At 43.6% G+C, this 27,241-nt stretch overlaps 1 protein-coding gene across 1 annotated transcript; it reads right to left on the minus strand.

Moving 5' to 3' along the window:
- Nucleotides 1-814: 814 nt before the first annotated feature.
- On the minus strand, nt 815-27,241 carry rnf2 (ring finger protein 2). The gene is made up of 9 exons (XM_086129774.1): nt 27,176-27,241; nt 25,056-25,152; nt 24,715-24,875; nt 24,243-24,325; nt 16,379-16,511; nt 11,705-11,804; nt 6,576-6,748; nt 3,773-3,962; nt 815-1,696 (listed from the first exon to the last, which is right to left on the minus strand). The coding sequence occupies exons 2-9, from the start codon at nt 25,146-25,148 to the stop codon at nt 1,595-1,597; spliced, it is 1,035 nt and encodes a 344-aa protein (XP_085985900.1). The 5' UTR covers nt 25,149-25,152; nt 27,176-27,241; the 3' UTR covers nt 815-1,594.

The raw sequence follows: 27,241 nt of genomic DNA on the forward strand, positions 1-27,241 counted from the left end.
CCTCACAATTGTCACTGGGTGGTACCACCGCACTACGGTTCACTTACATTACGAAATGTCCTTGCATACCTATTTGGCATCTCCTTGTTTACGATAATACTAATGCAGCGTATTATACCGGAGACAAATTCCTTGTGTGTTCTACATACTTGGCCAATAAAGATGATTCTGATTCTGATTCTTTTAGCTGCTAATATGAGCCGGCATCCCGCCCTGCTAATTATTAGCGCCCATGACTTAGATGGTAATAAGCATGGAGCTGTTGGGAAAGAGAGCAAGACAAAGACTTTCAAGAAGGTTGATGTGATGGAAGACATGAGGGCAGTTGGGTGTTTAGAGAGTAAGATGCAGAAGATGGGTTCCGATGTGAAAGGACGACACACTGTGGCAACCCCTGACAGGACAAGTGGAAAGGGGAAAAAAATGTCAACTTCATGTTTCGACTTCATTAAACATGCTATCATATGCCATTCCAGAAAGTTATGACACAGTGATATCACGTTTGATACCTTTCTTGTTCTGGCTCTCGGCGAAGGCGGACACTTTTTGCTCTGCATGAGTCAGCTGGACTCTCAGCACTATGGATACAATTTTTTAGATGAAAAGAGCAGGCGGTGGGGAGCCTTCTTGCCCCTCAGGGACATTTGCTGCTGGGTACACCTTAGATCAGGTGTGGCCAACCAGTCAGAGACCAAGAGCCTTTTTTTATTTTATTTTATTTTTTTACTTTTACTGTGTTACTGCAAAGAGCCACATCATACACATGGGCACACATAAACATCACCCCCCGCCCCCTTCACAGACACACCATACATTTTGGAAGTCAGTTTAATGTTACAAAATGGCACTTAAACATCAGATGAAAATGTTCTTTTTGAGAAATACAACACAATTCACAAAGAAGTTTACAGTAATAGAGGAAACACAACAAAAACTGCACACCAAAGGAGTGATCGACTGACTACACATGGCAGAATGCGAGAACATATTAGCTCAGAGAATCATTCACTGATCAAACTATACACTTATTTCAAAGGGAATTTAGAGAAGTAAATGCCCAACAGCGGACGCCTGCTTTTCGCGGGGGTTGGGAACCTGGCAGGGTCACGGATTGCTCCACTGGGGGTCATAAAAAAATAACCCAAGAAATTATTGAAAGAACACTGATAAATTTTCAGTACGTGTTTTCCACAAAGAACAAGGGGAGATGGGGAGGGTGGGGGGATACTCTTCAAATTCAATGCAAAACTGAGTAAAGCTACAAATGAAGGGGCTCTCATGAAGACGAATCCCATGAGGTCATCGTTGAAAGAGTCATGTTGCCATTTTCAACGGAATGATATTATATTCATCTACAACTGCTAGTGGTCTTTTATCACTTGGTTGGGCACCTGCTGGTTGCTGACTTCTACGGGGGAAAGACACCAACCGATTTTGAGAGGATGTAACAAAAGTTCTACAAACTTTTTACAATAGTCATTTGGGAAGATTCATCAATTTTCCCCATTTCTTGCAGACACAATTCACCTTTTCGTTGTGTACACAGGTGTGAGTACACAGGCTTGACCTCATGAATGAAACTGGTCTCTATGCTTTACTTGTGTTCCTTAGTAGGGGCAAAATATAGTTCCATGGGTTTGTTCACCTTCCAGTATTTTTCACTGACGAGCTCCAAAGAGAAAGAACCATTCAGAACCTATGGAGAGAAGTCAGAAATTTAGTTGTGCATACACAAATGATGGATCCAATCTGATTAGGAAACATCTTGAAAAATCCTCATCACTCTGTATACAGGGAAGAGAGTGGCTCGTGATGAAAAAAGCGGAAAGGGGCGTGGCCAGGACAGGGGCGGGGCCACTTACAAAAGTGGCACTAAACATGCTGAAGATGAAGTGTATTCAATTTACAAACTATTTGAAACTTTAACAGAAAAAAATGCCAAGATTGTTCACTATTCTTTCAAGTGAAAATTTATGCAATTTTGCTTATGCATTCCTGGTGAGCACCAACATGTAACTTCAAATTTGCTGCTCAAAATCTGAACTAAAAAAGGAAACACATTCCCTGCCATATTTAAGATTTGTTCATTACTTATATTCATAAAGTGTTGTGTAAATGTGATGAAAAGCTGTTGATTCTTACATCACTCTCTCTCTAGTGCTGGGGTGTCCAAAGTTGGTCCTTAAGGGCCGCTGTCCTGCCTGTTTTCCAGCTTTCCCAGGAGCAACACACCTGATTCAAATAATCAGGATCGTTCTAATGCTGCTTCAGAGCTGGCTGATGATCTAAATCAGGCGTGTTGCAGCCCGGAGAGATGGAAAACAGGCAGGACAGTGGGCCTCCAGGACCGGAGCTGGACATGCAAGTGAGAGTGAAGTCCCACACTGTTTACTATACATGGGTTATGAATGTATTTTATTATATAAAGTGGATGTCAATTTACAGTATAGACAACAATGTACAATTTCATGAGGTCGCATACTTTATTTTTCTCTGCATTTGAAGCTTTTTAGCAAGCGCTAAAAGCTTATTGGTCCTCTCCGTCTTTTTCACTCTCTTTTTAGGCAACTATTCTTGTTTTTACTCATGCTCCAGGCTGTCGAAAAGCACTTGAGATCGAGTAGTTACTTTTCAGTTGAAATGTCTGTTTTAGGTGTTTTACCGAGGTTGCGTGACTCTCTAAAGCTTTCCATCCACTCGATCCGTATAGAATGACATCGTCACACACTGTACACAGAGCTTTACCGGCGACATCGAGCTTTTTCACGAAATCCGACACAAGCACAGACGATAGTTCCGCTTTACTGTTTCCTACTGGGGACAGCGTCAGCTTTCTATCCAACCAGTCCCATCGAAACGTGTTTTTCAGATCCGCATCTATCTGACGCACTTTAGCTTCGTCACGAGTCTCAATAACATTCGGCATTCGCAAGAAAGGGGTTTAGGAAGGCGAACACGGATTGGTTGTGATTCTACATTTGCCGATATAGCGACCAATCACAACAAGTAAGACATTGGTTTTTGCCCATATCGGAAGTAACGACAAACTAACGCTTCGCGATAAAAAAAACGAGATTCAAAATGGATGCTTGCATACGTAAACATTACGAGCCCCGAATCTGCCGAAGACAAGTCCGGACCCCCCCGCCCCAGAATTTCTTTTACGGATTTGGAACAATATAAAATAGGTCCATTTTGACTAGAAAAAAAGCGGAATTCCGCCAAAAAGTGGAAAAATCTCATCCCTGTGTATAGTCATACCTGGCTTACTTGGTCCCCTAATCATTTTTATACTGTATTTTATTTTAGAGTAGACAAAGTAAAATGGAAACTGCTAGCTTTGCCAGTTTTATGTGCATGCGCGTGAGGCATGTGTAAAAAATTGTCAATCAAGTGAAATTTCCCATCAGATTTTTTAAATTGTTTTTTATCAATGCTGCAAAATTTGCGCCGGCTGGGTTGCACATGGAATGTACATGTCACGCATAAACCAATTTTTACGTGCAGATGTCATCCGATGCAAGTTTTGAGAATGGAAATTTAACTGTTACTCACGACCAGATTGTTTTTTTTGGGGGGGGGGGGTTATTTTAGTATTTCTGAATGTCATTTGAAATGACTTTTTGTGTCATATCAGATCTGCCTTTTTTTCTATGAAACAACTGAACTGCTGAGATGGGTGATGCCATAATTTTCAAAGGGGTTGTATTTTCACTCACATATGCGCACACAGATGATGGTGTCTTGATATTTATGTATGTCTTGTACTCACAGTGAACTGGTTTCCTGCAGTAGGTATGTAGATCGTGTACTGCTTCTCTGAAGCTGCCTCCACATTCACAGGACTCGCCTCGGTATTTCTTCGAAGCTCCTCCAAAGCCAGACGGACAGCCAGGTATTTAGACAGGTGATCCACTGTTGCATTTCCAGATGTCTTTATGTAGCGAGGCACAAACTCCACACTACATTGATACAAACAGCAACATCATTTATCGTCTAGGATTCTGATTAGCTTCTGAAATAATCAGGTCAGTTAATGCTGTAGGAATTACAAAAAATATATATATGGGGCGGCCCGGTAGTCCAGTGGTTAGCACGTTGACTTCACAGTGCAGAGGTACCGGGTTCAATTCCAGCTCCGGCCTCCCTGTGTGGAGTTTGCATGTTCTCCCCAGGCCTGCGTGGGTTTTGTCCGGGTACTCCGGTTTCCTCCCACATTCCAAAAACATGCATGGCAGGCTGATTGATCACTCAAAATTGTCCCTAGGTGTGAGTGAGGGCGTGCATGGTTGTTCGTCTCTGTGTGCCCTGCGATTGGCTGGCAACCGGTTCAGGGCCTACTGCCCGATGACGGCTGGGATAGGCTCTAGCATCCCCCGCGACCCCAGTGAGGATTAAGCGGTTCGGAAAATGGATGGATGGATATATAATGTGCCTCACATGTTTGAGGAGGCAAAAGTAATGGGAGAATTGGAACAGGTGTGTTTTCCCTTCCCATTTATGTAAAAAGGAGCAAATAGGTCTTTCCTTACACTACCATGTTTAAAAAAAAAAAAATACATAAAGCTGTATTTGTAATTGAATGAGAGGATGAAAAAAAACTTGGCAGTGACTGAATTAAGTGTGTAATTTGCTGCTGTCAAATTGCAATATGGGATCCAAAGAGCTGTTTGTAACAGTGAAGCAAGCCATTATAAGGCTGGAAAAAAAAAACTAATTAAGGGAGATATTAAAAAAATTATTAGGTTTGACCAACTTAAGCTTACAAGACTTCACCCAAGTGAATAACGAGGGTTCATCAACACCATTGGTAAGCCTCAAAAACAGGAAAACCAAACTCAGGTTGGCCATAAAAATCAAAATTTTAAAAATCATTTACAGTTGTGAAACTATATTCTATGGAGGAGATACACCTGTACATGAGTGATGCTCAAAAATAAAGGAAATCAATTGTTTATTTTCCAAAACGTGCCACCTCATCATGGAAGCATGGCCACTGGCTGGGGGTTGGGAAGAAAAAAAACCAGGCTATCTAAGATGGCTGCCAAGGATCTGGCATGATGTTTGGCAGGCACTGTGTGGTCTAACTTGTGGTCTGAAAGTCACCCACTCAGTGAAAAAAGGCATCGACCTCAATGTACTTCTTCATTGTTTGGATAATTCCTCTCTTCTACTAAGCTCAACATGTCTAAGAAAAAGTAACAATGTATCCCTGCTTCAAGCCAAATGGAGTCAGGACATGCTAAGAGGTTAGTACAGGTTGACCATACATAACTGTCTTTACTCCCCTGGTGATAGTCCTCTTGATTGATGATGTTGAACTAAAACTTGGGCCTCTGTTGTCAACTGGACCAGCCTCATAACTAGCTGGCTGCCAGTTGGAACACCACCTCTGCTAGCTAGCCTAACACGACTACAGCAAACTCTGAAAGCTGAGTTGACATGCCTGCCGGCTGGGCCTCCACCGCTGTTATTTGCGCGAACATCATTGCCACTTGGACCTCAACCTCTGACATTTAAACATCTGTAGTCCAATACCGAAAACAGATGATTGTATGATTTCAGCCATAAGAGAGCTGATAGAAAAAATAAATCAAAATAAACAATACACTGGTTTTCATAATTTCTTTAGTTCAAGGTTCAGTGTGTTAAAATTGGTTGAGGTAAATCTCCATTGCTAAAAATAAAAAATGGTTATTCCACAGAGCGGCGGCCCGGTGCTCGACTGGTTAGTGCGTCCTTCCTGTGAGGAGTTTGCATGTTCTTCCCGTGCCTGCGTGGGTTTTTTCTAGGTACTTCAGTTTCCTCCCCTTTTACGAAAACATGCATGGCAGGTTGACTGAACGCTCTCAATTGTCCTTAGGTGTGAGTGCGGATGGTTGTTCTTCTATGTGTGCCCTGCGATTCAGGCTGTTCCCCGACTACTGCCCGAGGACGGCTGGGATAGGCTCCAGCACCCCCTGCGATCCTTGAGGATAAAGCGGATCGGAAAATGGTTGGATGGATTCCACAGGGCTCCATACTCAGGCCATTGCTGTTTAGTCTCTTTATAAATGAATGACTTGCTTGCCCACAATCTGTGCTGATGTCAGTTGCCAGCTGAAGGCGGATGATACAGTTCTCGATGCCAAGAGACCACAGCGGGGGCTGATCTATCTACATCTTTGGCCAATGCCAGGCAGCGGCTCAATAAAAATCACTTGGTGCTGAATCTTTGAAAAACTTTGTTAATGTGTTTTTCTATTAAAAAATCATTCTGAACAAAATTACAATATACAATAAATATATTTTCAAAATCTAATGGAATTATAAATATCTGGGATTAGTATATAACCCCCAACTTAAATTCAACAATCATAGGAAATCTCAAAAACAATTTGCTCATGCTATTATATTATTGGTTCACTAAACAGTGCATTTTCTCTTATTTTTTGTGTTAGCGCTGCTTTGCGCTCCAAAGTTCTAGACACGAGATCGTGACAGTTTCTTGTGCAGTGGTGGCAACAGGCATCATACATCTCAAACTTTTCCCAAATTATCCTCGTTTAAATATTACAAATGATATGAACTTTTACCTGTTGTGACCATCGTCCTTTTCCATCAGTGTGGGATGAGGCCTGAAAACCAATTCTATTTCACTGGCACCACTGTCAATCACAGAGTCACCTCCCCCGTTCTCAGCAGCATTGTCCATGTCAAGTCCACTGTCATCACTTGTCTTGGTGCGCTTTATGCTTGGACCAGCCTCCTGCGGGATCGTTTCAAATTCATAGTTAGCACGAAGAAGGGACACATGGAGGCGTATGGTGCTTTTCCATTAGACCCAAATAGCCTCAAACTACACCACTCCACATTGCAGCAGGCGTATGGCGGGGTGGGGGTGGGATCAACTCAAGTGTGCAAGGTTGTGCTGCACTATTCACACTTGCAGCCTGTCATAACATTTCACAAGTAGTGAGGCTCGACCACTGTTTTCGGGGCGATTCAAAATATGAATTGCCGTTGCATGATGTGGCGACGTCGCAAAGTACAGCCCATTAAATGCATTAAATGATTGAATTACTAACTCAGTTACCACCTTGTAAAAGTAATTAGTAACTCAGCAAAGTAATTATATTTATATGTCATGTTCTATCTACAGTATAAAAAACGGTGTCGTTAAAGAAGTATTTGCCCCCTTCCTAATGTCTGTGTTGTTTGCATATTTATCACACACAAAGGTTTGAGTTCATCAAACAAATTTTAATATCACACAGAGACAACCGAGGAAATACAAAATACTGTTTCTAAATGCCAATTTATAAAGGCACAAAAAAAAATCCAAATCTACCCGTGGCTATGTGAAAAAAGGAATTTCCTGAAAAACTGAAATCGAGCATTTGCGAGAAATGGCGATTAGTGTGACATTGCTGTGGAGGAATTTTGGCCCACTCTCTGCACAATTGTTTCAACTCCGCCATATCAGGGGGTTTTCTAGCAAGAACTGCCCGTTTAAGGTCACACCACAGCATCTCAATTTGATTCAAAATTCAGACTAACTTGGCCATTCCAAAACATTAATTTTGTTGTGAGTCATTCAGAGGTGGACTTGCGAGAGTGTTTTAGATCGTTGTCCCGCTGCATGACCCAAGAGTGCTGGAGGTTGAGGGTTCGGGTAAGATAATTGCTAACCACTCAAACTACGTCCTTCATATTATATGCATTCAATATACACCCATTTTCAGAATCGCCGAGCCTCAATATGAATGTTTTATCTTCTAGGGCACTCCTACAAGATGACGTGCGTGATGCCGTAGCATTTCCTTTTTAGCTGTGTGTGTGTGTGTGTGTGTGTGTGCGTGCGTGCAAAAAAAACATTATTTTATGTTAATTTTCTTGCCAGACACTAAATTCACTGCTATTTGTCTGATCCAAGTTCAATAAGCGTTTTTTTACGCCGTTTGAGGGAGACCTCCGTGAAGTGTTCTCCGTCATCATGCTAGCACTTTTAATTCCGGTCTTTCAAAATTACATTATGTTATCTTAGCAAATAGATTCTCTGGCTGTCCCTTTAATTAAGATAAGAAAACCTTTATTAGTCTCGCAATGGAGAAATTTCCAATTCACAGCAGCAAAGTTATGAAAGGAAGTAGTAGAACAACAAAATATAGGAGCTGCTGGAAAGGCAGCCACTCTCGCGGCGCCATTTTGAAGTCAAAATAACACAACACAACACATAGGACACAGACAGTCGTGCAATCTTCACCAATTTTCTGCATACACTTTGTTGACTGACGCAGTTATAGATGAAAGAGGAGAGGATCAAAGTGTCCTTTCTCCAGTGGATCAGAGACGTCATGCTGAAAATGTGCTCACGTCTGCTACAAGCTAAGTTTTGAAAGCAAACACGAAGCTGGAGCGTCCATTGACGAAAAGACATTAGTTCACTTCTCCTGTCCCACGTAATCCGCTTTAAACTCCAAGCCGCGACTCCCAGCTCCAAATCTTGTTTTTACTTATGTTTAGCACATTGTCACAGCTTCATTGTAAGTGGGTTTTTACGATCTCAGGTTTTGGACACGGGATGATGGTTGGTTGGAATGGATAATGGGTGGCATATGCATTTATGCATATCTCATGTTGCTCACTGTGGTCCGAGGAATTCTCGGGGAGTTTGTGTGAATGCTCAGATCACTGGTAATTTAAAGGGAACATTGAGCTAGACCTAAGATTGGTCCTAAAAAAATCAAGCCCGACCCGAACCGGCCCGAGGGTATTTAAGCCCGACCCGGCCCGAGCCCAATCACTTAACTTTATTTGCAGGCCCGAGCCCGAAGCAAACCCGACATTTCATATTTTATTTGTGAGGACTCGGGAGGAGGAGGGGTGATTTCTGATAACAAAGCCTGTCTTTTGGAACTAAATCTAAGTTAAACAAGACTGTATAAACATTTACATCTTTTATATTTCTGTTTCTGAAGAGGTTGCATTAACCGACAATTTTCCATCATGGATGGATTTTTTTTTAAGAGTGGATGGGGAAAATTTAAGGCCGTCCGTCATTTTGACGGGTTGAAAATTGGGCCGTAAACCACCGCAGCAGTACGTCCTTAGGAATCTAGCTCGGCACTTTAAGAGAGTAGCAGAGAGACAAAGACGAACAATGACGGGTGGATACTCGACAGAGACTGGAAGGAGTTCTTTGAATTGTCATTGCAAGAGTTTAGTACAGTACATGTTGTGATGAGGCGACTTCTGGGTTTTTTTTTTGCGAAACACAGTTTCTCGTGGCCAAAACTATTCACGGCCTCGAAACAAACAAACAAAAAAAAGTCAGCGAGAGAGAAGCCCGGCCCGAACCCAAAGCAATGATTGACATTTTAAGGCCCGACCCGAATTTCGGCTCAAGTAAAAATACAGTCTGGCCTGCTATTCCCAGCTCCGAATTTCAATAGTCCATGGCTGCTCTGCCATTGACTATGACCGAGTATCGTTCTGACATCCCATTGGCTAAGAGGGACTTCTATCATGTGTCTATGTGTGACGATAGATAGATCTGTGTTCATGCAGTGTCATCGTCATTCGCCCAGGAAGTGTTCCGATTGTTTTACGTAAATGTGAATCACCTAGAAAAGGTGTTCACCAGTCGGGCGATCGCTCACTCTGCTGATGTTTGCCTTGGACATTTTCAAAGGATTGTTAAAAGCCGACAAAAGCAATCGTCCTTGGATCAGTTCTTTACAAAACACCAGGCAAAAACCACTTTTGAGAGAGAACGTGGACGCAGTTAAAAGTTAAATGACTGTCATTTTTATTCTTTATTCATTCTTTTTTTTAATTTTACATTATGCACAACTCTCATTTACTGTGCAAAAATCTAATTGTAGCATGTATTTGTTCCATACTTGGATGCATTTTTATGCTTCAGAAAACATTTATGTCTGAATTTGGGGGGGCTTGGAACAAATGAGGAGATTTACATGGAAAACGCGTCTCTATTTACAAATGTTTCGAGTTGAGAAAGTTCTTCCAGAACCAATTAATTTTGTAAGTAGACGTGCCACTGTAACTATTTTTGTTGTTTGTTTAGTTTTACAAGACACACCAACTGCGGTGTCACCATTGCACACACGGAATACAGAATCAAATACACGTCATACGCTTGCTGCCCAAGAAACACATTCAAGGTGCTTTCACAATATCAGGGATGAGAGTGGCTTGTGATGAAAAAAGCGGAAGAGGCGTGGCCGGGGCGGGGCCACTTACAAAAGTGGCACTAAACATGCTGAAGATTAAGTGTATTCAATTTACACACTATTTGAAACTTTAACAGAAAGAAATCCCAAGATTGTGCACTAATCTTTCAAGTGAAAATTTCTGCAATTTTGCTTATGCATTCCTGGTGAGCACCAATATGTAACTTCAAATTTGCTGCTCAAAATCAAAACTAAAAAAGGAAACACATTCCCTGCCATATTTAAGATTTATTCATTAAATAAATAAAGTGTTGTGTAAATGTGATAAAAAGCTGTTGATTCTTATCCCACACTGTTTACTATATATGAGTTATGAATGTATTTTATTATATAAAGTGGATGTCTATTTACAGTATATACAATATACAGTTTCATGAGGTAGAATACTTTATTTTCCCTTCATTTTAAGCTTTTTAGCAAGCGCTAAAAGCTTATTGGTCCTCTCCGTCTTTTTCCACTCTCTTTTTAGCCAACTCCTCTTGTTTTTACACATGCTCCAGGCTGTTGAAAAGCGCTTGAGATCGAGTAGCTACTTTTCAGTCGAAATGTCTGTTTTCGGTGTTTCACCGAGGTTGCGCGAATCTGTAAAGCTTTCCATCATCTCGATCCGTGTAGAATGACATCGTCACACACTGTACAGAGCTTTACCGGCGACATCGAGCTTTTTCACGAAATCCGACACAAGCACAATGGTTCCTCTTTACTGTTTCGTACTGGGGACACCGTCAGCTTTCTATCCAACCAGTCCCATCAAAATGTGTTTTTCAGATCCGCATCTATCTGACGAACTTTAGCTTCGTCGCGAGTCTCGATAACATTCGGCATTCGCGAGAAAGGGGTTTAGGAGGGCGAACACGGGGTTGTGATTTGCATTTGCCGATATAGCGACCAATCACAACAAGTAAGACATTGGTTTGAGCCCATATAGGAAGTAACGACAAACTAACGCTTCGCGATAAAAAGAGATTCAAAATGGATGCTTGTAAACGTTACTTGTAAACATTACGAGCCCCGAATCTGGCGAAGACAAGTCCGGACCCCCCCCCCCACCCCCAGAATTTTTTTACGGGGTTGAGTGAACGCTGGCGCGTCTGACTGCCGCTGCTCAACGCGTTCTGTGTTTTATTGTTTTTGTTCCTGATTGTAAAGTGTCCTTGGGTGTCTTGAAAGGCGCTTATAAATAAAATGTATTATTATTATTATAATAGGTCCATTTTGACTGGAAAAAAAGCAGAATTCCGCCAAAAAGTGGAAAAATCTCATCCCTGCAATATAGGAACTTTCCAACAGACACAGCGCCCTTTGGCACACTCCTTGTTTTTCTTCAATTATGTTTCTATGATCCTGAAGGCAACATCAAAATCACGATTAAATTTTGATTAATTGCACATCCCTCCCTTGGAAATAGATAAGTGAAAATGTACATTCCCTTTGGTAAATACTACGATGTGCTGTCGATAAGAAATTACCTGATTGCTGTGGACGGACGCATTACTGCAGTGTGAGGAGTCTCCATTATCTTCAGCTCCACTCCCATTCTCCACCGTTTGTCTTTTACCACGCTGCAGTCTGACAAAGAAATGTAATGAGCAAATTTCCATCAGCTGTGGTCCGAGGAATTCTCGGGGAGTTTGCATGAATGCTCAGACCACTGGTAATTTAAAGGGAACACTGAGCACCGGTGATTTTTCTAAAACAAAGCATGTCTCATTTACAAATACAGTGTGTGTACAGTGGTACCTCTACTTATGAACGTCTCTGCATACGAAATTTTCAAGTTATGAAACGTCTCAACTGGAAAATATTGCCTCTTGTTACAAAAGCAATTTCAGGATACGATGAAGTAAAAATACAGTCTGGCCTGCTATTCCCAGCTCCGAATTTCAATAGTCAATGGCTGCTATGCCATTGACTATTACCGAGTATCATTCTGACATCCCATTGGCTAAGAGGGACTTCTATCATGTGTCTATGTATGACGACAGATAGATCTGTGTTCATGCAGTGTCATCGTCATTCGCCCAGGAAGTGTTCCGATTGTTTTACGTAAATGTGAATCACCTAGAAAAGGTGTTCACCAGTCGGGCGATCGCTCACTCTGCTGATGTTTGCCTTGGACATTTTCAAAGGATTGTTAAAAGCCGACAAAAGCAATCGTCCTTGGATCAGTTCTTTACAAAACACCAGGCAAAAACCACTTTTGAGAGAGAACGTGGACGCAGTTAAAAGTTAAAATGACTGTCATTTTTATTCTTTATTCTATTCATTTTTTTTTATTTTACATTATTGCACAACTCTCATTTACTGTGCAAATATCCTCCTTGTGGGTCCTGGCCTTGCCGTGGCAAGGAGGCTTGTGCGTGTTCCAATGATCCGGAGAGCGTTACCGTCTGGAGCTTGCTCCAGCTTGGGTCTCCATTGGCGGGCCGGTCTTTGCGGAGGTTCCAGACTAACATGGTCCCGACGGTGTGTAGGTACGCCGCTAAGATGGCAGCCCCATCATCCAACTATCCTGCAGAGGGCCAACAACCCACTCAGGAGAAATTTATTGTTACGAAACCGACCAGAAGAAACCGGACTGCACAAACCAAGACAAGACATAGGAACGCCCCCGACCAACAAGTACGGATTGACCTACGCCTCAAGACGCGCATTGCTACATGGAACGTCTGAACGCTTCTTCGAGCTGGAGCTCCTTCACTGCTGTCCTTGGAGCTCTCCCGCTACAAAATCACCATGGCGGGTCTTTGTGAATCAAGTTAGCAAGACAGCGGCGAAATTACAGCAGGAGAACACTGCTTCATATGGAGTGGCCCTGAAATCCGGACGGGCCTCCATGGAGTTGCGCTTCCCATGTCCAAACATACACGGCAATCACTTATCAGCTGAATCCCAATTAACGATCGTCTCCTGTCTGCACGGTTCCTCCACCTACATGGCAAGATGACAGTGATTGTTGCTTACGCCCCCACAGATGTGGCCGATGATACAGTGAAGGACACCTTCGACCAACTCCATCAGGTCGTGAGCCAAGCCCCACCACATGACATTTTCATGATACTCACCGACGCCAATGCAACCTTCTCTTCCTCCTCCAGAGAAGGACCATCTCACCAAACCCCCACACAACCCATTGGCACCACCTTTGTCGACAACACCACAAATGATAACGGCAAACGTCTGCTTCTCCTCTGCCATTCAAATAACCTCTGCATCACCGACACCTGGTTCCCCCCCGCAAGCAGATCCATCACTGGACCAGCTACAACTTAAAATACGAGCAGACCCATCTACCAGGCCACAATCACGCTGAATGTCTTCCAGACTCTGTGACCCCACCACTGCCTCTGCATATCGCCGCTCCATCACCCATGCCTTCACCGCCCTGGCCGATGATGACATTGCGGACTGGGAGACTTTCAAACTAAAGGTCAACCAGTCTGCCCAGGATGTATTGGGAAGATCAAGATCTCTTCCCAAACAACCATGGATCTCACAGCTGACCCTTGACCGCCGCTGTGATGCTCGCCTGCGCGGTGATATGACAGAGTACCGGAGGCTGAATGCAGCATGAAATGCAGCAATTGCAACTGACAGGGAGAGGTACTGGGGAGAAGAGGCTGAACGCCTGGAATCAGCAGCACAGAGCAACGACCTCAGGCAGGCCTTTCGAATGCTGCGCCAAGCCCATATCGGACCATGCATTAAGACCGTCCTCATGAAGGATGCCAGTGGAAATCGCATCACCACAGAAATAGACTGCCTTGAACGCTGGAAAGAGCACTTCAGCAACCTCCTTCATCATCTTCCAGTTCCTACCGACCCCTGTATTGTTACTGCTGCCAACTCCACCACCCCCAACCCCAACTGCAAAACTGACCCAGTCACAATCGATGAGGTCAGAGCAGCAATAAAATCACTCAAAAGTTACAAGGCCCCTGGAATCTGTGCCATCACTGCAGAGCTGCTCAAAGAAGGTGGTGACTCCATGGCCCAGTGGCTCACCCACATCGTTAACCACGTGTGGGTGGCAGAACAGCCCCCTACAGACTGGACCCGAGCCATCATCCTGCCATTCTGGAAGCGGAAAGGTGACAAGCAACTCTGCAGTCAGACAGTGCTGCGAGGCCGCTCCTGACCTTTTTAACTGTGTCATTGACCACCTTATGATCAGAGTCCGGGAGCAAGTCTCATTGGCTTGGACATCTCCTCCGATCACCCCCGGAACACCCAACTCGTGCCATCTTCTCATTCGATCCAGCGACAGCCGGCTGGAAAAGGCCTTACCCTGGAGGATGCAGCGGACCTGGCTCACAACCGTGGTCATTGGTGGGCCCTGGTGAAGCTGATCAGCTCTACGCACTGTGACGACCCAGCCGAATGAGACTGGGCCTCCGCATCCCAAGAGCATTTATTATCATTATTATTATTATTGTATAATATCATTTTCGGTAGTGATGGACTGTTCCACTGTTTTCAGGGTCGATTATTAATTAGTCAAGGAGGCTGATAACAAAATATTTGGTTTGAGGCAACATTGAAAATACTGGCAGCAAAATTGTGTGTATTACAAACGCCTGAAACTGTTTTTCACAACTTACAGTATTTAATACCACTTGTTCAGATTCGAAACATCTCAACCAAAGAAAAGTGCACTTTTTGAAAGCACAGATAATACAGTGCCAATAATTTCAACCATAACAATGAACAGGCCTACGACTACAAAACAGCCTACTGTTAAGACACTTTCTTTCAAATGTTCTTTAGTACATCGAGACCCTATGTTTTCAGGAGAAAAGGTTATCCTGCATGGAAATTGGCAAAGCAACAAGGACACAAAGCCATAAGCCTAACTCTGAACTATAGAAACTGCTTCATTTCACCATCTGAAAGGGCCTTTTTTCTGCAGTGCATCGTGGTTTGATTAGAGCACGATTTCATCGATCAGATTTTTAGAATATCGATGCATGAAGAAATGTATTGAGTCTGGTCCCTCAATACTCACTTCCCACTCGCCAACAATATAAGGGGGATCGTCTCCCTCAAACTCATTGGCTTTGATGTTTGTATTTTTTGTCACCTGGGACATACGCAGCTCCCTTAGCTTCTTCAGCATCCTCATCTTCCTCAACATCCTCAATTAGACTGTCATTACTGCTACCATTTGCAATTTTTTTTTCTGGTAACCATTCATCATTGCTGCCACTGACATCATCCTCACTTGAGGCAGATGGTGTTATGGGTAAGAATATCCTGTAGTTTTGATCGCATGCTCTGCATCTGATGCTACAAAACAGGGACAATGATCCATACCATTATATGAAGACTAAAATCCATAAAATGTTGCTATAATAAAAATGTATTTGATTTTCTGCTAAAACGTTACTGCAGATGGTATATTTTCAAAAACAAAGTTGCAGCAATACTGTACATTGTAGTCAAAATACAGCTAGTGGTGCACAAAGTCCAATTTAGTAGACGCATGAAAAATTACAATTTCCTCAAATGACTAGATTAATACTTAAACGTTTTCACAATTATATTTCTCATGAGTTGTTTGACATCCCAATATTGTTTTTCTTTACCTGCAAGGGTCTCCTAGAATGGAAGGAATAGAAAGTTATTCCTTTTCTTTTTACCACTCATAATTGCCACACAAACGACAGCACAAATATGAGTCAAGTTTTATCTGTAGTATGTCTGCAATATTGTAAGCAGTGAAGTCTGGTAACGAATTGTAAACGGAAGACAATATTGACTCTCGAAGTGGGTCAGCGTTTGACCATCTCTTTGGACCATCAGGGATGGCAATGGCTAGTGATGAAAAAAGCGGAAAGGGGCGTGGCCTGGACGGGGCGACCAATCACAACAAGTAAGACATCATACACGTCCAATCGTAGGGCTGTTTACAATCGGAAGATGGAAAGACTGATTGGGAGAGCTCGTGAAAACTCGATGATACGGTACCTGACCCCCCCCTACAATTTTCTCAACGGATTTAGACGATTCACAAAAATGATCAATTTAAGAAATAAAACGGCGGATTACCGCGTATCCGTGGAAAATTGCCATCCCTGGACCATACAGACTGAGAACCGGCCATATTGGAGACGACATGAATGCAGGTTAACAAGCTGGTTTACCTGGTCATAGCCTGTATCTTCAGTCCTTCCTCTATGCTGTGGGACAGTGCTTGCTGGTTGTTGTGTTTGCTAATGCGGGCCAACACTCTTTCCTGGTGTGCTTCATACTCATCCCGGCTTGGGTAAATTTTACCTGATGGGATAAATGACAAAAATTGCTTTTTTTTCCCCCTTTCTTTAAGCCTGCATCCCACCAAGGGGAAAACATTTGCGGATGCTGGCAAAGATAACAAATGTCACAAACGTCTGCCAGCTCGTCACCGACAGTTTTAATGTTTTTGTTCTTGTCACAAAGAAATTCTGGACAAGTATAGGTTACGGTCTGGAGAACACTTGCAACATTGAACGAATCCTGATGATAAGGCAACATTCGTTACCTTTGCAAATACAAATATTCGCCCCTCACTGGCATTCAGGCTTTAAATTGGCTTCCAGAGCTTCAGTGAACAGCATACAATGAACTACAACAGTGATTTTTGCTTGGTGACACAGTAAGAGTAATGTCTCCGGGAGTTTAGCAAAACAGACAAGAAAAAAGTGTGTGTGTGTGTGTGTGTGTGATTAAAGCAATGAATGGTCTGGCGTTTGTGTGGCAAAACACAGAGCTGCCAAATGTTATGGAAATCACTGAAAGCTAACTTGTTTATGCCCAAAACATGTGATTTTTCCGAATAGTAAAATAAATAAAGCATGGATGCATCTACTGAGGGCTTTTTCTTTCCCTCCACGTTTGCCTCAGATGGGGGGTAGTGCGGCAGCCCTGGTGGGGCCCTCATAACCGATCGGGCAAGAGAGCCCCACTCGTGTGAGTGAACTTGTCTGTGTGCTAAATTGAAGAATATTCACTCAACGTGCCAGTGATCATTTTACAGTTTACCACCAGCGAGAGGACTCGCTGATCAGAAAAGTACGAGTCCCATTATGCATTTCGAGAGTCCCAAATTTCGAATTCTGAAATGGTCTACTTATTCAATTCATATCATATGATAATAACACAAACAACAACATATACATATAATTATAAACAAATGCTGCAAAAATTTAAATAATTCAGTAGCAGGCCTGAGGACTTCGGAAATTCACAGTAACCGTTTTTCGGTTCCGTCGGATTACCCAATGGGAAACCACTGTAACTAATTTTAGGTTCCGTAAACATTCATCATGGGAACCCATTTTTCTATTTTGACTGATATTCATAATCAAGAATTTTGAAACTCAAAAGTATAATGTTTCATGGGTAAATGTTTGAAAACTATGCATTACCCCTCCGTGAGCCATCACCTTACCATGGTGGAGGGGTTTGTGTGTCCCAATGACCCTAGGAGCTAAGTTGTCTGGGGCTTTATGCCCCTGGCAGGGTCACCCATGGCAAACAGGTCCTAGGTGAGGGACCAGACAAAGCACGGCTCACAAGCCCCTTATGATAAATAAAATCAATGGCACTCAGTTTCCCTTGCCCGGACGCGGCTCACCGGGGCCCCCCTCTGGAGCCAGGCCTGGAGGTGGGGCTCGTTGGCGAGCGTCTGGTGGCCGGGCCTACACCCATGGGGCCACACACAGCCTGGGTTCTGGTACAAGTTCTCTCGAGAGGGGTTGGACTCTCTACCACTCTGGAGTTGCTCACGGTGAGAGGCGCAGAGCAGGTGTGGGCATGCTCATTGCACCCCGGCTCAGTGCCTGTACATTGGGGTTCACACCGGTAGACGACAGGGTTGTCTCCCTCCGCCTTCGGGTGGGGGGACGGGTCCTGACTGTTGTTTGTGGATATGCACCAAACAGCAGCTCAGCATACCCACCCTTTTTGGAGTCCTTGGACGGTGTGCTGGAGAGTACTCCTGCTGGGGACTCCCTTGTTCTACTGGGGGACTTCAATGCTCACGTGGGCAATGACAGTGAGACCTGGAGGGGCGTGACTGGGAGGAACGGCCCCCCCGATCAGAACTCGAGTGGTGTTTTGTTATTGGACTTCTGTGCTCGTCACGGACTGTCCATAACGAACACCTTGTTCAAACATAAGGGTGTCCATATGTGCACTTGGCACCAGGACACCCTCGGCCGTAGTTCGATGATCGACGTTGTGGTTGTATCATCGGATTTGCGGCCGCATGTTTTGGACACTCGGGTGAAGAGAGGGGCGGAGCTGTCAACTGATCACCACCTGGTGGTGAGTAGGCTCCGATGGTGGGGGAAGATGCCGGTCCGTCCTGGCAGATCCAAACGTATTGTGAGGGTTTGTTGGGAGCGTCTGGCGGAATCCCCTGTCAGAAGGAGTTTCAACTCCCACCTCCGACAGAGCTTTTCCCATGTTCCGGGGGAGACGGGGAACATTGAGTCGAGTGGACCATGTTCCGTGCCTCTATTGTTGAGGCGGTCAATCTGAGTTGTGGCCGTAAGCGAGTACGGGGGTTGGTGCCTGTCGTGGCGGCAACCCCCGTACTCCCTGGTGGACACCAGCAGTGAGGGATGCCGTCAAGCTGAAGAAGGAGTCCTATCGAGCCTTTATGGCCTGTGGGAGCACAGAGGCAGCTGACAGGTATCGACTGGCCAAGCGGAACGCATCTTCGGTGGTCGCCGAGGCAAAAACCCGAGCGTGGGAAGAGTTCGGTGAGGCCATGGAAGCTGACTTCCGGACGGCTTCGAGGAAATTCTGGTCCACCAACCGACGTCTCAGGAGGGGGAAGCAGTGCATCACGAACACTGTGTACAGTGGGGATGGGGCGCTGCTGACTTCGACTCGGGACGGTGTAAACCGGTGGGCAGAGTACTTCAAAGACCTCCTCAACTCCACCAACACGCCTTCCTTGGAGGAAGCAGAGTCTGAGGACCCTGAAGTGGGCTCTCCTATCTCTGTGGTTGAAGTCACCGATGTGGTTAAAAAGCTCCTCGGTGGCAAGGCCCCAGGGGTGGATGAGATTCACCCGGAGTTCCTCAAGGCTCTGGATGTTGTGGGGCTGTCCTGGTTGACACGCCTCTGTAACATCGCGTGGTCAACGGGGAGAGTAGAGTGCCTCTGGATTGGCAGACCGGGGTGGTCGTCCCTCCTTTTAAAAAGGGGGACCGGATAGTGTGTTCCAACTACAGAGGGATCACACTCCTCAGCCTCCCTGGTAAGGTCTATTCAGGGGTGCTGGAGAGGAGGGTCTGTCAGGAAGTCGAGCCTCAGATTGAGGAGGAGCAGTGTGGTTTTCGTCCCGGCCGTGGAACAGTGGACCAGCTCTACACCCTTAGCAGGGTTCTCGAGGGTATGTGGGAATTCGCCCAACCAGTCTACATGTGTTTTGTGGACTTGGAGAAGGTGTTTGACCGTGTCCCTCGGGGAGTTCTGTGGGGGGTGCTTCCTGGGTATGGGGTACCGAACCCCCTGATACGGGCTGTTCGGTCACTATACCACCGATGTCAGAGTTTGGTTCGCATTGCCGGCAGTAAGTCGGAATCGTTTCCAGTGAGGGTAGGACTCCGCCAAGGCTGCCCTTTGTCGCCGATTCTGTTTATAATCTTTATGGACAGAATTTCTAGGCGCAGCCGAAGCGTTGAGGGGGTCCGTTTTGGAGGCCTCAGTATTGCATCCCTGCTTTTTGCAGATGATGTGGTGCTGTTGGCTCCTTCAAACAGGGGTCTCCAATTCTCACTGGAGCGTTTCGCAGCCGAGTGTGAAGCGATTGGGATGAAAATCAGCACCTCCAAATCTGAAACCATGGTCCTCAGTCGGAAAAGGGTGGAGTGCCCCCTCCGGGTCGGGGGGGGGGGGGATCTTGCCCCAAGTGAAGGAGTTTAAGTATCTTGGGGTCTTGTTCACGAGTGAGGGCAGGAGGGAGCGAGAGATCGACAGGCGGATCGGTGCAGCGTCTGCTGTGATGCGGACGTTGTATCGGTCTGTCGTGGTGAAGAAGGAGCTGAGCCAAAGGGCGAAGCTCTCAATTTACCGGTCGATCTACGTTCCAACCCTCATCTATGGTCACGAGCTATGGGTCGTGACCGAAAGAACGAGATCCCGGATACAAGCGGCCGAAATGAGTTTTCTCCGCAGGGTGTCCGGGCTCTCCCTTAGAGATAAGGTGAGAAGCTCGGCCATCCGGGAGGGGCTCAGAGTCGAGCCGCTTCTCCTCCACATCGAGAGGAGCCAGATGGGGTGGCTTGGGCATCTGATTCGGATGCCTCCTGAACGCCTCCCTGGTGAGGTGTTCCGGGCATGTCCCACCGGGAGGAGACCCCGAGGAAGACCCAGGACACGCTGGAGAGACTATGTCACCTAGCTGGCCTGGGAACGCCTCGGGATCCCCCGGGGAGAGCTGGAAGAAGTAGCTCGGGAGAGGGAAGTCTGGGCTTCCCTGCTAAAGCTGTTGCCCCCGCGACCCGGCCCCGGATAAGCGGTAGAAGATGAACTATGCATTAACAATGAACATTACATCAGCAGCTGTGTACTCCAGGTTTATTCAATAAAATAAATGCATCAAAATATGTTGTACTCATATGGAATCATGAATACAACACACCACAAAATCAGAGTATTTTTTCCAATCCCACACTGGAAAGATTAATTTACTGGTAATCATTAATACAGGTAAGTATTGATGAGGCTTGACATCCTCTTCCCAAGACGATGCATGTGTTATCTACTATCAATTTGACAAGAGAATCTAAAACACGTCATCATTAGTTCTACCAACAGTTAACATTAGCATTACTATACCTTGTGACGAATGTTTTATTCCTAAAGTTACCATGCTACAACTAGTAAATTATAGAATAACCAAAACTGTTTCATCATATTTTTCATAGCAATTAGCCGATACAGTGATCCCTCGCTATTTCGCGGTTCGTTTATCGCGGCTTCAGTGCATTGCGGATTTTTTCAAACATATTCATTTAAAAAAAAAAATGTTTTTTTTGAAGTCCGCAAACGGTCCGTGAGGTGCAGCGAAAGTCAGCAAAACAACAGTGAGTCACATAGAGCAACATATACTGTACAGTACACGTGGGGTGAGGGGCTGAGGAGATGCAAATCCATGTTCATTGGCTGTGCATCTTCTGTTTTATCGCGTGGTTTACTCTTTGATCTTTAATCGGTGTCTAAGTGTTGTTTACATGCGTGCTAGTGTGTGTATGTGCGCGCGCATGGCTGATTGAGAGAGAGAGAGAGAGAGAGAAGGCTTATAAAAACAAAAGTAGGTCTCTTCCATCCTTAATTGTCTAATCATCCTTAATTCACTAATCATAAACAAGTCTGCTGCCAGTGTTGTGTCCAAGGACGGGCAACCCGAGGCCACGGCCAAGGCCAAGGACTTGGAAAGTTTTCCGAGGCAAGGCCAAGGCCAAGGACTTGCCTCCGAGGTTCGCTGGAATCGTCTCATAATGACGACGGCGAAGACAATGAATTGGAAGCGATTTGGATCCCGATCTGTCGGACGAATACGTGCTTTCGGACATAACGGAAAGCAGCTGAGAGTTCTCGCCAGAGCCGCTGGAACGAGGAGGTAACTGTTGACTAGCTTGCAAGTTACCATTCAAAACTTCATCACTTCTTATGCCTCATAAGTCAATTTTATGCACCGCTACATTCCCCGCTCTATTATCAAGTTGCCAGTAACACTGATCATTTATGTACGGTTGATGCGTCTCGTAGATGTGGATGAAAATATGTGCCGTAATAGTGCTGACTTGCGTGTCGCCATCGGTTTTAAAAAAACAGGACACATTTGGTCCGCTCAGCTCTGCTAAAACCACTAGTGTTAAATTCATATTCCATTTCATTTCAAAATGGATGCTGAGCAACGTGGAATGGTGGCAATGGTGTAAATAGCAGTGTCCGAGCATGTATGTGTGTGTGAGAGATGTTGAAATGTCGGAAAGCAACAATAAAAAAATAGAAAAATAAAAGTGTGGTAATTGTACATACTTCTATAAATTACAGATTGTCCAACCAGAAGCAAAAAGATGACGACTCCTTGCTTTGGTGGTGGAAAGAAAGGTAAATAAAATTATTGTACCTCACTCTGCAGCAAGATATATTTGCAACTTTTTATGTTTCTATAATTTATAGGTCGTGCATCTGGATGTGGTGGGATGAATCGATGTGGTGACAAACTGGATGGAAGCCAAAAACCATCCTCTCCACAGCTGCACTTTCGTTCATTGTTCAATTTGCACTTTTTTTCATAGTTCAATCGTTTTGTGTGCAAATACATTATTTTGCTACAAAAACATTATTTGTAATGTTCTTTTGTAGGAGGAACACATTATTGAGGTATTTGAGCTGTCACAAAAGCAAAAAATAGTGTAAAACTTGAAATGATGCTTGAAATGCATGTTTTTACAAAAAGCTAATTTTCTATGGATTTCTGCAGAAAATCGGCCTTTTCCAAAAACTTAACTTTCCTCATGCTGATTGCCAACGAACGGAGAAAGATAGAAACAAACTTTTTTCTGCTGAAAGAAGAGAGTCTCATCTTTCTTTTGACGGGTTGCATGTATATATAGCCATAGAACAGAAAATTCTGTGGGCCTTGCAAATCAGTCAAAATTCAGTAAAATGTGAGGGATTGAGGGGGTTGCTCCAGTGAAAAGGGGTGGTATTCAATGAGTTAATAAACAACGCAAAAAAAAAACGTTACCTGAATACCTGATTATTTGATTTGAATTTCAGTATGATATCTGATAGGGATGGGCGATATGAGTGAAAGGTATGTAAAGATATAGATTTTTTACTATTGAAAATAAGGTAATTTTACTTTAACATACAATACTTAACCTTTAATAAGAGGTCAACACAATATTTAAAAAAATAAAAACAACAACAACAATGAGCTACAGAGGGAGACAGAGCGGGGAAGCCTGGTGGTTCGCTGTTTAGCACCCCAATATCATAGCTGTAAAAGGAAGACGATGGTTGTTGGGGGGAGGGGGTCTCTCACCCAGGGGTTGGCAAGCCAAAATGTTGAAAGAGCTATATTGGACCCAAAAACAAGTATGTCTGGAGCCGCAAAAAATTAAAAGCCTTATAATGAAGGCAACATATGCTGTATCTATATGAGCTATATTAGCCTGCTATCAACATGACCAAGTTGGCTTCAAATACACAACGAGCCTTCCTGATTAACTGCAGTGCATCCTGTAGGGGTGCCCAAACTTTTTTGACTGAAGATCTACTTTTAGAACAACCAACCTCCCGCGATCAACCCGTTACTGCACACGCGCATACGCACACACTAACACACGCATGCCGTAATGAGCAACAGCCATAATGGCCACTAAGATGAACGAGGCATGGAACGCACTTTCGCAGTGTGCTATCATAGCTCATGTGTACCGTTTAAAAATGCTTCTCTTGGCATATACAATATTTGAGTTCATATTTTATTATTTGTCTGTCATGATGATTTTTCAGGAGCCCCCCGCCCCCCCAAAAAAACGCATGCTTGTTCAATCATTGATATTGCATCATAAAAAAAAGGAAGTCATTCTCAACAATCAAAACTAAATGACTCATAGTAAATATTTCACTAACCAATAGCATCGATTTTTGAAAACATTAGAATGACCAAATTCTGAAATATGAGCCCAACCCCAGCGATATACAGGGTCAGTGGTGGTTCTGGCAGGTCCACCACAATTTGTCTTGTCGTGCACACGCAACACCTGAAAAGGCTTAACATAGAACCCTGTATATGGCATTATCTTTTGGGAAGTATGAGTGATGAAGAGCAAAAACCAAAAGTAATGATGGCTACCTTAAATCAACTATTGTGCTCAAGAGTCATTCAATGTAATATTTGCATAACATATTGGGAAGCAGTGAATTTTACACAACTCCTCCACTGTTTTTCTACAGTCAACAACCAAAAGATGTATTGAACAGTTAACTTACTGATCAGGGCATCAAAATTTGGGTCTGGACGCAGCGACCTCTTGGAAACCAACTTCTTGCGACATGTAGGACATTCTTTATTGCTAAAATAACAAAGATCACAGGACCAAGAAAATAAATTGGCTGTGTTAAAAATAAAAATCACTGAAAAGATATTCGTGGGGCAATGATTAATCGACAACAAAACAATTATCAAATTCATCATTGTTTTTGATGAAACCAAACAAGCATTCATGTTTCGAGCCCTATCATTTTATTGTGTTCCATCCAAAACGTGTATTTTATGAACAAATGGTGAAAAGGTCATAAAAAAATTGCCATTCACTTCATGTACTTTTAAGGAAAAATACTAGAAGTCGATCTGTATTGTTATTGGGATGTAAAATTACCTCTCGCTAACAGCAAGGCTTAGCTGTACATTGAATAACCAACAAGAATAAAATTTAAAAATACACAGTATATCCGTACTTACCCAGATCGCAAAGCTGTGATAATACACTCGGCACAGAAACGGTGCAGGCATTCTTTGGTTGTCATTGTGTTTTTCAGCATATCCAGACAAATCGGACACATTAGTTCACTATGTAATGACCTGGGTGAAACTGCAATCTCCAAGCCATCTGTTATAGCTTCCTGTGCGAAAAAAAACAAAACAAAACATTAATTCACAATCACATATGGAAAATAGGAAACAATGCTGACCATTATGATTGCATTGCACAGCTCTGTCTATTACATTACACAAATCAGTTTTAGGATTAGAAATCAACTATATAGTCTCAAAAACATATAATAATAAATAAAACATTTTACCTGTGGAGTTCTCTGTAGTTCATAGAGGCTCAACTCCCAGGTCTTACTGAGGGGTTGGACGCCATTGGTCTGAATGGTTTGAGTCATTGCCATAAAACTGAAAAAAACATTGATAGGTGTGGTTAGGTATGTGCCTCAAGGTGACTATTATTGCTTAAATTTGCAGGCAAGATTTGGAACAAAAGGTGTACAAATGCTATTCAACAATATCCTTAACAAATTATTAAAGGAGCTGGGCAAAGCCCTTAAGTACTTATTTAATTTATTTTTAATAAAAAAAAAAAAAAACACCAAAAACGTATTTTTACATTTTGGCACTAAATGATAGTGTTTTTGCAAATGTATTTCTATGTTTTGACATGAAATGAGTTAAATGGACAAGCTAAGTCCAGCCAACCACAAACCTTATTTCATGCTTGACAAGGATTGACAACTGAAACCAGCTAATTACAAACAACTGGCAGCAAGTTCTAATAAATAAAGCTTCACTTCCCACAGCTTTCTGCTTTAGACGCTCCCCGACTTACAAACATTGGAGTTACGAACAACGGTACATACGAAAATTTTTGCGGGTATGTCGAAAAATGTCCGGACAGAGATGCTGTAAATTAGATTTTGTATTGCGCGCCTTTTTCCGAGTACTGCTTCTTTCCGCCGCTAATACCGACGTGAGGCGCTGTGGGAGAAGGAGGAGGAGGAGTAGGAAACGCCTGTCCCCATGAAGAAATTTGAGACAGAACTCTTGGCCGAGGGGTTTTCGCTCATAGATAGCCATCGCACTCTTCGAGCAGCAAGACCCAAATATTGAACGTTGCACAAAGGTTGCAAATCAAATGAATGATGCCATACAGTTCTACGGCATCATTTATGATGAGAAAACGAAGAAAACTGTGCAATCGTCATTAGATCGCTTCTTTCGGACAGTTTCTACTACACCCTCCAAGGAAGATACTCGTCAACCCTCATCTTCTTCTCCTGGACCCTCAACTTCTTCCTTCATTGATGTTACGGAGGAGGAAGTAACTCTTGAAGCCCATTCCAGCGACGACGAAGACACTCTCGAAGTTAAACTTCATTTTATTATACTTATATAAACCTTAAACATACTTATATAAGCCTTAAACATACATTGCATACAAAATATAGCACTGAAGCAACTTACGAACGAATTCACCTTATGAACGATCGTTCGGAACGTATCTCGTTCGTAAGTTGGGGAGCGTCTGTATAATCTTTTTGTCTGACAAATGCTTTGTTTTCACTGAACTCAATCATATTGTATCGATAGAGATGATTTGATATGAATATCAAGATGGCCATACTGTTCAGTTCTAATCAGTAATAAGATTGGTTGTACATGTTCAAATGTCACCAGTTGTCATCACGACATACTCTAACAAAGTACAATCTCTTTTTGTTGAGCCGCTTGAGAAACGGCGACGCGGTGGTCGACTGGTTAGCACGTCGGCCTCACAGTGCAGAGGTACGGGGTTCGATTCCGGCACATACTTTGCCCCATACATTATTGCTATTGGATGTATGATGTTATCCTAGCTCGGTTTAAAGAGATTTGACAAATGTATATCTAATATTAAGGCCACATACAATATGGCGGATGGGCTAACATATCATTCCAATCCAACAATTGCCTGCTACGGTAAAATAGCCGATTCAAAGCAGGCCAAGTATTCTCATTCCAGCGATTGACCAATCAGAGCCGTTCAACGGCAAAATAATCACTGTCGTACAATGGCTAATGCTAACCACCTTTGACGTTAGGCCAAGTCTGGATCCTAATATTGGAGACGTGATGGTCAATCAGGGAGCTCGACGCCAGGAAACATTTGCTGAATCGTGTTACATTTAGCAGGCCACCATATACTGTAAGTCAAAATGCTTTCAACTGAAAAGCAGCATCACAAACGTGCCGAGGGATTCACTCGTCGTTGTGACAGAAAACAACAGTGCCCGACATTATTATAGTCATCAACCACGAGTATGAATTTCCGACATCGACTCCAACATTTTGACTGTTGTAAATACCCACGCAAAGAATATATCGCGAACATTCTTGCAAAACATTCGTAGTTTATCTGCAATAAGAACGTCTCCCTACTTACCTGAAGGTACAGGTCGAGCGAACAATTTTGATGAATGCAATATGGCCGAGGGGGAGTAGTAGGACT

Source organism: Hippocampus guttulatus, chromosome 14 (assembly GCF_054856545.1).
Source record: "Hippocampus guttulatus isolate MCC_2025c chromosome 14, RoL_Hgut_1.0, whole genome shotgun sequence".
Lineage (NCBI taxonomy): Eukaryota > Metazoa > Chordata > Actinopteri > Syngnathiformes > Syngnathidae > Hippocampus > Hippocampus guttulatus.